The following is a 10342-nucleotide window of genomic DNA, read 5'->3' as shown; positions in this document are numbered from 1 at the left end:
GGCCTCGCCAAGTCTAGAGAGAGCGAGCCTTGCCTAGTGACGGTGAACGACTCTCGCCTTTGGCTTGTCACCGAGGTCCGATGACCAGCAAGAAGAAGATGGGAAGAAAAAAAAAGAAAGAAAAAGAAAATAAAAAAAAGGAAAACTAAAAATAAATAAATAATTGGAAAAGTATTAAAATATTATTAAAAATTACTCACATCAGAATCGGCCGCGCCACGTAAGACGGCCAACGTCCAATTCAACGATTTACCACCAAATGAGCTCAATTAGCGTAAATGCAAAAGGTTTATGACACAATTGGGACAAAAAGGTTTAGGACATAATTAACATAGGTTACAATATGTTTGGGATTTTTTTCGGTAATTTTCCCCTCATTGATGCCCGAGGTTTTTCATGGGCTAGCCATGCCAATTCTTGGTGCCAAAAATGAGGGATGTGGAATTGACTATCAATTCTAGGACTAGCATCTACAGCAAAATCGATTGCATAAATTCCACGATTGTCGAGGTACAATGTCTAAGAACCGATTAGGCATCGAGTGGGGTGACGATCACCTAGATTTTGAGCATAAACCTTTTTGCGTAGCTTTGACTCAAGTAAACTATATAGTATGACTCATCTTTTATCGTAGCTTTGACCGTAATTATTTTATCTTAGAATTGATTCAAATGCTTCTTTCTCAAAGAGAGAGAGCGAGTTACAAACTTTCACAACCCATTTTGTTCAACAGAAATAATATCCACTCTTCATCATTCAACGTCAGAGGTTCATATATGCTCTTATCATATATAAAGACTTTTCTCTTCCTTACAGATTCATAGTTTCTCAAATAAACATATTCCCGCGTCGCATTCGGCGCCGGAAGTCAAGAAACTGTTCGGCTTGGTCGCTTCGCATCCTCGAGCACTCTCCAGCAACATCAAAGCCATGTCCGAGCTGTCGTGCTGGTCGAAGCTCGCCGTTATTCCGTCACCCTCGTACCTCTCCTCTTGACTCAACTGAGAAGCGACGAACTTGTCAAGGGCCCTCCAATCGGTCACTCTCCTATTGGAATCATCGTCGTTGTGTTCCTCTAAGCGCTCATTATTGTTACTGTTGCGGTCGTTGTTGTTGATCTCCGACATTAGCGAGACAGAGCTCATCGGCCTCTTCACGAAGGGAAGGGACGGGCTTTCTAGCTGAGGAAGCTGTAGGAAGTAGCCGTCGTCCGGATTGAAGAGCTTCAGGTTCTCCGCCACTTCTCTCTCTTGCTTGCACACGAAGCTCGAGTTGGGCATGTAGCCGAGGACCGGCCTCGAGATGCATTCGACGGGGTCAATGACCGAGCTCGCACCGCTTTGCTCGTCGTAGAAGTAGCTTGTGTCCCAGCCGTCGAGGGCACTCTTGGTCATCCCGGTGGTCCGTTTCTTGAACGCTCGACAAACCACCCATCCTTCTTCCTGAGAAAAAATTCGGCCCTAATATATCAGATAAGCAAATTCATAAAGCAAGAAACTTGTGCATCATACTAGATATCTCGAACCAGTCGCCCTATTGGGAATGAAACATTACCAGAGTGCACGATATTTGCGAGGATGTAAGTATAGATGTGGACCAACTTAAAAGCAAATGAAGAATTTGTATAACAGAGAGAAATGCAAGAAGAATTCAATTCAGTGTCCTATGTGATATGTTTCTTTAATAATTCATGATTTGTGCAATAGAAATCATTTGGTGATAAACTTGATGGTTGAATCAAATATCGAACATTCCGAGGAACTTTGATGTGTAACCAGTGGATTTGTGCATACCGTGTATAAATACAATGAAATACACGAAAGGCTTCTAAGAGCCTCACAAGGTCACAAGTTCTAGTAATTTATCCATCCCCATGGTAGAAAGTGCAATCAATTTGCACATCGTGCGTCGACAAAGACTCAGACAAAACACCGACTCGCAAGGAATGCGCGAATCATGCCTAACTTAAAAAAGGTGAATGGACGACCAAGAAAACTTAGCTCTCCTTCCTTTCTCTCCCTTGTCCCATTTATAGCATCATATTCTTCTTGATTCAAACACTTTAGTGAGCTTCCTTTTTGCTTGATAAAGTGGAGGAGGAGATAGTCAATGGAGAGAGAGAGAGAGAGAGAGAGAGAGAGAGAGAGAGCCTAGGAAGAGGGGAAACGGAATATTTCTTTTTCGACAAGCACATCGAGTGCAAAGTGCATACCGGGAAAGGGAATCGAATGACAAAGTCGTGCATGCATTTTGCTTTTTAACACGGTACCTTTTTGACTTTGTTACGGTGGTGGAGGCCGATTTGCACTCAAAACGAACCCAAAACTTGAGCAGATTGAAGCTATCTACTGGTCTACTCAATTAGATTGGTGTGTTTAAGTGATACACGGATCTAATGTATCAATTTAGTAAATCGGTCTTGAATAGTATATCGAACTTTGTTCTATTTTCTTCAAGAGTAAAAGCCACCAAAACCCTTAAACCAAGCCCACTGTGACACATTTATCCCAATTTTTTTTTGGTAACACGAAAAAGCCCAAACTTGTACTGGTATGACAGATTTAATCAAAAAACTTTTACTATTATGATATATTTATGTCAGAATTTTTATTGTAACACCAAAAACCCTAAATTTGTATCAGTGTGACACATTTACCTCAAAATTTAGGGTGAATATATCACACAAGTAAAAGTTTTGGGCTGTTGATCTCACAAAAAAAGTTATGAGTAAATATGTAACATGAGTACACGTTTGGGATTTTTTATGTCACAATAAGCATGATTTAGGATTTTTTGTGGCTTTTTCTCTCTATGAAAACGAAAAAATGGGGCATTATTTGGAGCTTGGAAACACTAACATAAGCTGGTTTCTTGTGAGGAGCTATCATCTTCCCCCGGGGGAGAGAGAGGGGAGAGAGAGAGATATTTTGTCAACCCATGCTAGGTCAAAGGCACTGTTTAAAAGCTCATGCTGTACATAATGATGACTGTTCTCCCTTATCCACTCGAATTCACATGCTCAATGGAAGTGTGTTGTATGTGTTCATGAGAAAGAAGAGAAAGAAAAAGCTTGTGCAGAACAATGCGCAATTTATTGACGTGATATCACTGACTCAATCATATGTCCGTCGTCGTTCATTTGTCAGTATCTCCCATAGAGATTAAGAATGCAAACCCTTTATATTGATGGAATGATGTCAAATTAGCATTCCCTATCTCGGGGTATAGATGTTACTGGAGAGAGAGAGAGAGGAGCAGATGTATACGGTACTTGCCTGAGGAGGTCCATTCTCATCGGATTCGAGCCGATACTCATGCATGATCCAGTCGGACTTCTGACCATTCGGAGCCCTTCCTCGGTAGAAAACCAGGGTCTTCCTCATGCCGATCAACTTGGCCTTATCGTAAACGGCCTTGTCTCTCCCAGTTGCTTTCCAAAACCCAGCAATGGTGGCTCTGTTGGTCCTCGTTCCTGTTGGGTATTTCTTGTCTTTATGGCTAAAGAAGTACCACTCGTTTTGCTCTTCATACCCAATCCTGCATCTCTCTGTCCATCCATAACCAAACACACAAAAAAGGAAAAAGAAAAAAAGAGAGAGAGTTAAAACAAGTCTAATGGGGAAAAAAAAAAATGCAAAGTAGGGTTATCAGTCAAGAGGTTAAGTATGTGTGGTTTTATTGGTGATCATGGCAAGATCTAGCCATTCTGCAGCTAGGTTTTATTGAAGGACCTCCTTCTTTTGCTTTCAAATAAGGAACCGACATGTTTATACATATGCGCAATATGCTCTTGAGGGTTCTTGAATTGGATCGGTCTCGATTTAAAGATCCACATGCTCACGTAGTTAGCGATCCACCTCAGGAAGAAGCTGACTGATCTTTGTACACACCGGATCATGAGCTTGCTCGATTTAGATCATCTATATATACTAGGAAAGCATTAAGATGCTATTACCTTGCAGATCCCATGGCTCGATTCTGTACAGATCGATGTCTCTAATAACGTCGAGGTCGATCTTCTGCGAGGCTACCTTCTTCCTCAGGTAGTAGCCGACAAGCTCCTCATCAGTCGGATGGAACCGAAACCCTGGCGGCACGCACGACTCCATCGACTCCATAGTCACTCAAATTATCTCGCTAAACACACTGCATCAAATCCACCACCACGACATAAAGCTCCTGTTATCCTTTCACAACTCTTAAATCGTGATTGATTTGATCTAACTTGAAGAGAGGAGGAGAGAAACAGATCAAAAAACTAGACAAGGGAGTTAGAACTTAGAAGGAGAAGAAAATAGGAGAAACAATTGCAAAAGGAAATGATGGGCCCTTTCAGAGGAAGGTGGCAATTGCTATAGGAACATTTATGGAATCATAGCTCATTTGGTGGTGAGCAATGTTCACCCATTTGTTACCAACAGTAAAGAGAAATGATAAGAGCCTAGTAATTAGCAGGTTGTTGGAAAAACAGAACCACACCCATCATTTTTATTCAACAATGATATGCGTCTTAGCTAGGGATAAAAAGAAGAAGGGAAAAAGGTGTGGGGAAAAGGTAGAGAGAGTATGCAATCATCATTCATGAAAGTTTGGTTTTTTCCTTGATGAAATCTCCGAGGCTAAGTGGGGAGGTTAACAAGGGTTTTTTGTGCAGGCGTTGCAAGCTAGTGGTTTGTGCTAATGATGTTGTCTTGTGTTGGTGAATGGTGGGAATGATTCGTCAAGAACGGAGACTCCACTAGAATAATGCAAGAAAATTGAGAATCAACGGCAATGGAATGAATGCGTCTAGGAAACTTTAATGAACATCAGACGTAGTAATAAACATTCCGAGAAGGCTAGCTAACAAAACAAACAGTTACTTTTTCTGGAAGGAGCTTTTTTATTTTTATTTTTTTCTATTGGATATGGATGTACAGTGAGTGGAGGAGATAACCTAAGCTCTCCCCACCCCCAATAAAAGAAAAAGCTTCATTCAGCTTGATCGAGACGCGAGAGAGAGAGAGGACGAAGAGGATGACGTCATTACTGGTTAAGCACGCGTTGTTCCTTCTGAAAGCAAAAAGGTGATCAAGGGATGAGAGAGAGAGATAGAGAGGGGGGGACACCATTCTTGAATTTCGAAAGAATGAAGAGAGAGAGAGAGAGCATGAAAGGGGCTTTCTGAGAGAAAATCATGCAAAGAGCTTCAGAGAGTTCTGTCTGCTTGTCGATAGTTTGGGTTGCACACCATCTGACCTATCTCTATCTCTGTGTTTGCACTGCTAGAGAGAGCGAAAGTCTAGTGGGCGGTGAGGGATTCGTCAGCAGAAGTAACGCATCACGACTGTATACTTTCTGATACTCATCTGCCACTGGCCAGCTCAGAGAGAGAGAGAGGACTCTTACCCTGCATCTTTTCATGACAAAGCTTGCCATTTTGAGGTAATCTAACGTTCTGGGTGTGAGCTTTCTACAGTTGAATGTTCATGCAGATCAGACCAACGGCCTCGTGCTGATGACTGAGAGAGAGAGAGAGAGGGAGAGGGAGAGAGAGAGAAGAGATCAAAGAGCAGCAATCCTGAAAAACTGGAAGCTCTATCAAAAGCGCTGGTGAGACCGAGGATATCAGAAAATGAGTTGAAGCTAGGATTGGAATCGGATGAAGAGATGAACAAACTCAGGCTCAAGAAGAAAATGACAACCATACAAAAGAGAACGGAAAAGCAGAGAAAATTAAGACCCAAGTGATCCAAACCCCGTCCCTCACCTTGGACGAACTTCACAAGAAGAGAGATCAACTCGCAGAGTCGGTGCAATTACCAGTTAGAGACAGAAGCTCTTAAAGAAGAAGAAGACAAAGGAAGGTGTGAGAGAGAGAGAGAGAGAGAGAGAGATGGAAGGGGAAGGAGAGTGGGTGGAGAGAATATAAAAAGGGAAGGAAGAGAGGACCGCTCGATTGCGCATGGAGGGCTATTATGGTTGGTTGTCCCCCCGCCCCCTCACCCCAGCTGCTTACGTCATCCCTCCTCTACCTTTGTCCTTCTCGGCTCGTCAAGACATTTTGGTCCTTCCTAGTTAAAAATGACTTTGGGACAGAACTTTCTCAGTTTCCCATTCCTTTGGACGCAATTATTCTCGGATGGGAAAATTGCAAACGAGCCAAAAAATGATTTTGGGTGACAACACTTTTCTCAACTTGTCTTCGGAAATGACCCGTCATATTTCATTTCAGTTAGAGGAAATTCCCTCCACTCACGGAAACCCGAACATAGATATGAATTATTTTAAATAAGCTAAACTTGTACATGGTGTCTGAAAAACATAATTGTGATAAATTTTCTCGACAAGGGAAGGAAGAGGTCAGCTTGCTTTTGTCATGCAAAACATTACTACACCGCTCCAATTTATCGTCTAACAATCGCGAGATACCGATATATTAATTCTCGAATCACCCGCCACTCTGGCACAACATGAAAACTCCCCCATGCCACGTGTCGCCAACAAAGGAACCGCCCCAACCAACGCACGAAGGGTGCCGGTGCTCAGAGCTCACATGGCCGATGGCTCATCCCACCCACTTGGCGGCTTCGCCTCCGGTTCTCTCGTCAATTTACCACGTTGCCCCTCAACGATGTCGTAAGTGCTTCCTTTGCCTAATGAAAGGATGTATGAACAACTTTTCGAACTGAATTGACATGATTGCATTATTTTAAGGCTTTTTTTTGGTAATTTCTCCATTTTACAACCCCGGTTCATGATTTAGATGTTCAAACGTTTAGAAAATTAAATCCATATTCGATGCAGTAATAGTCAACATTTTGATTCTCATGTAGAATTTTTTTTGTCTTTTGGGTTTCGTTTCGTTTCAAGTTTAAAGATGTGTTATTGATGTCTGGAATCTTGCGCGACACTTCTACTAATTGGGCTAGAGAACTTAAATCCAACATAACCCGCATAATACACTGGGTAATTCCGACACTACTGGCATGACTTATTTCATCCAATTGGTCAGATCGAATCAAACCAACTTGAATTTTTTCAAGACGGTGTTTTCGTATGTATGGTTTTCTTTCGTGATAATAATCTGCTTACTGTGATTTTCACAAAAAAAGCAAATTTAGAAAAAGGTAAACAAAACTTATCCGAACAAAACATATCCGCTCATCCTTATTTGTAAAGGGCAGAAAGATCTAGCTTTCGGGCAAGTAGGATCACTGGAGGTGGCTCTTGCGGTTTACGAGGTGGTCTCTATACTGTAGCATTTTGATATACGTTTCGAATGGGTTAAGATAGTTCTTATTATTATTTAGTATTTTACTATTCTTTTTTTTTCCCTTAATTGAAGATAATTGGAAAATAAAACAGCAAGTGCAGAGATGAGTAATAAACCCCGGTAGAGATTGGTACGATTCAATTCAACATTTTGTTCGTTCGGATTTGATTGTATTGCTGCTTTATAATTTGTATTAGATTTACTGTTGGATGAACTGCATTGCTGATATTGACTCTAAAAAAGAAACGGTAGGTACAGCTAATCCATTAACAGCTAACCATCGCATTGTTAAAATTGGATGATCCACAGAGACTGTTTTACACAACTTTTTCTTGGTACTGTGCAAGTCGGATTACGAGTGACACATGGAATTTGACTAATGAAGTGTGGATGCAGATCACGAAAGAGCCTAGCACTAGCTCTAATTCCATGTTAGAATATCTAATCCAAAACCTTAAACCGATGGATGAAGGGACGACATGAATATAAGGAGCGTATAATTGTCAAATGATGCGAGATGATACTTCAACGGTAACACAACCGTGATGCCACCGTAATTATACGGAACCCGAAATCTATGCTTTCACATCCTTTCGACCCAGCGAGATGCTCCGATACACAAGATGTTATGCTGCTTCTTTCCATAACTTGAAGATTTCCGAGCCTGTCAAGCAAATCGCTGGAGTAAACGTCAACCGTGAGCTGAACTCCCAAGCTAAAGGCACAAGTTGGAAGGAGCAAAGAGACTGATATCGCTTTCAAAAGAGGTTGGTTTGGTCAAAATGGGAAGATCTAACCATATCAAACGCGCTTTCTACAGAAATCGATCTCACGCCTGACAAGTACTCCCAAGAAGGATCTTGGTATAACAAAATAAAGAAAGAACACGAATGAGAAAAGGCATGTCGACGTGTAAGCCGGAGATTGGCTGGTGGAACACAGTACTTTACGTAGAAGATAAACAAAGCAAGGACAGGGACGATGTATTCTGGTGTTCTGTAAGGCCGGCTTTGATCATGAGGACCCCCCACTTCCACCTCCCCTTTGATGTACTTTATTTTCCCCTTGAATTCATATGTTGGTACATACTCAAGATTACTCAACGATATTGTTTGAGAGGATATTTTATGAGGGTAATATGCTTCATCATTAAGAGGATGCCATCGGTATGTTTTTAGCGTTGTAGAAGAAAGTACTCTTTACACTTGGTTCATCACCATGTGTAACAATCTCGACTTAGAATTATGATGAGCCACATCTTGAATGCGGCAGAACCCTATTGTTTTCCGCACCCAATAACATGATTTTTTTTTTGGTTACTAATATATTTCAATAAGTGTCGATTAGTATCGAGAATGTATTGGTGGAGGGTTTTTTTTTTTTTTTTTTTTGGCTTATCAACATTTTTTGCTATTACCATTTTTTTCACAATTTGCAAATTAACCATTTTTATATCAACTTACCAAGTTTTCTTTACATTACTTACTAATATTTCGAATTTGTTGAATCTTTTATGAGATTACTACGAACTTCCATTATATTTGATATGGGGCCATTTTAAGTTACTGACATTTGATTTACTTGCCAATGTTCGATTGTCATTTTTTATTTTAACATTTTTCTATTCTATTATCATCTTTTATTTGCCTAAGTTAGCAACCTCTTATATCAACTATTTTTTTTATAGATTAATGACCTAAATTAGTGTGGTTCGCTAATTTTTCTCCAGTTAAGTTATCAGCAAGTGTTGGATTTGAATTACTTATTGACGTTCATTTTATTATTCCAAATTTGTCCTATTGTTTATAAACTATTATCTACAATTCTTTAGAATGCCTTGAATTTACTAACTTTTCTTAGAAATCAACAATATCAATTAAAGTGACTTGCTAACTCTTCTCCCATTAAGTTACCATTTAATTTTTTTAATTAAAAATTTAATCTTCTTTTAATTACAAAATTTTCTTACCTTTTAACCAACTTTTGTACCTTTATTAAGTACCTCTTATTCTTATACCAACTCTTAGATGAAGCTACTAATCTTAATTTAAGTGAATTATAAAAAAAAAGTTCAATTGATTTATCAAATAATTTTAGGTTATCAACTCTTATTTGAGTTAGGTATTGATTATTCAACCAATTTTCTTTTTAATTTACCAACTTTTCTACAGTTGGTAAATGACTTAAATAAAAGTTGTCAAATAATAGTTAGATAGGAGTAAAAATTCTAAATCAAAAGTTGGTTAAAGGCGAGATGAGTTTTTTAAACAGAAATAAGAGAAGTTGTGAATACAAGGAAAAACAAATAAATATGGTAGCTAAATTTAATAAAAGCTAATAATGCAAAACTAGTTAGTAATCCGATTATAGAAAGGGTTTGTAAGTGAGGCAATTAAATGCGGTAACTTAATAGAATAGTAGTTAAGAAACTCAAATGAGAATTGATAACAAAAAAAAATAAAAAACTAATTGCTAACTTGATCGGAAAAAAAAAAGTTAGTGAGCCACCGAACAAAGATCGTCAATTTCATGTAGTAAGTGGAGAGCTTGAAGAAATCCATGCTGAATAAATAGTCACGTTTATTTTATAATTGTTTACAGCATTTGTACACACAAAGACCGGGAGCAATAGTAAACCCCATGCACCAAACTATAGTAACCAAAATCACCCATTCCGAGATTGATTTAGTGGTAAGAGCATTTCCGTACTAAAACCGATTATTGTAAGTCCGATCCCTACTCCGGAGAACTCGAAGTTAAGGAGGCAGCCATGGCAGTGGATTGTTGTACTAGTTTCCCTTAATTAGTCGGCTATTGTCGCTCTCTCCATATCCATGCACAAAGAAAAAAAAAGAAAAAAATAATAACAAACAGCGTTACGTGGTTCAAATTGATGAACCTTTCATCCCATATATCATAATTTGCTAATGAGGCAGGTGTACCTGAATTAGACACCGACTCTAGCATGGTGGCAACGACCACAGGTTTAGGTTCGGCCTCAATGAGAAAATAAAATGGAGCACCTAATGACGTATCTTCACAGACTACAAAAGTAGTCTTGACACATAATTTTTTGAAGTGATTTTG

At 39.5% G+C, this 10342-nt stretch overlaps 1 protein-coding gene across 3 annotated transcripts; it reads right to left on the bottom strand.

The window, feature by feature from the left end:
* Positions 1-695: 695 nt before the first annotated feature.
* On the bottom strand, positions 696-5884 carry LOC115736480 (NAC domain-containing protein 37-like). Of its 3 annotated transcripts, none has more exons than XM_030668201.2 (4): positions 5750-5884; positions 3956-4146; positions 3276-3547; positions 696-1442 (listed from the first exon to the last, which is right to left on the bottom strand). In XM_030668201.2, the coding sequence occupies exons 2-4, from the start codon at positions 4116-4118 to the stop codon at positions 819-821; spliced, it is 1059 nt and encodes a 352-aa protein (XP_030524061.1). In that variant the 5' UTR covers positions 4119-4146; positions 5750-5884; the 3' UTR covers positions 696-818. The 3 variants fall into 3 exon arrangements, with proteins under 3 accessions (XP_030524061.1, XP_048128810.1, XP_030524062.1); XM_048272853.1 differs by lacking the exon at positions 5750-5884 and adding an exon at positions 5389-5531; XM_030668202.2 differs by lacking the exon at positions 5750-5884 and adding an exon at positions 4306-4953.
* Positions 5885-10342: the final 4458 nt, after the last annotated feature.

Source organism: Rhodamnia argentea, chromosome 11, assembly GCF_020921035.1.
Source record: "Rhodamnia argentea isolate NSW1041297 chromosome 11, ASM2092103v1, whole genome shotgun sequence".
Classification (NCBI taxonomy): Eukaryota; Viridiplantae; Streptophyta; class Magnoliopsida; order Myrtales; family Myrtaceae; genus Rhodamnia; species Rhodamnia argentea.
Note: the sequence above shows the minus strand (reverse complement) of the source record. Positions and strands in the feature narration are given on the sequence as shown.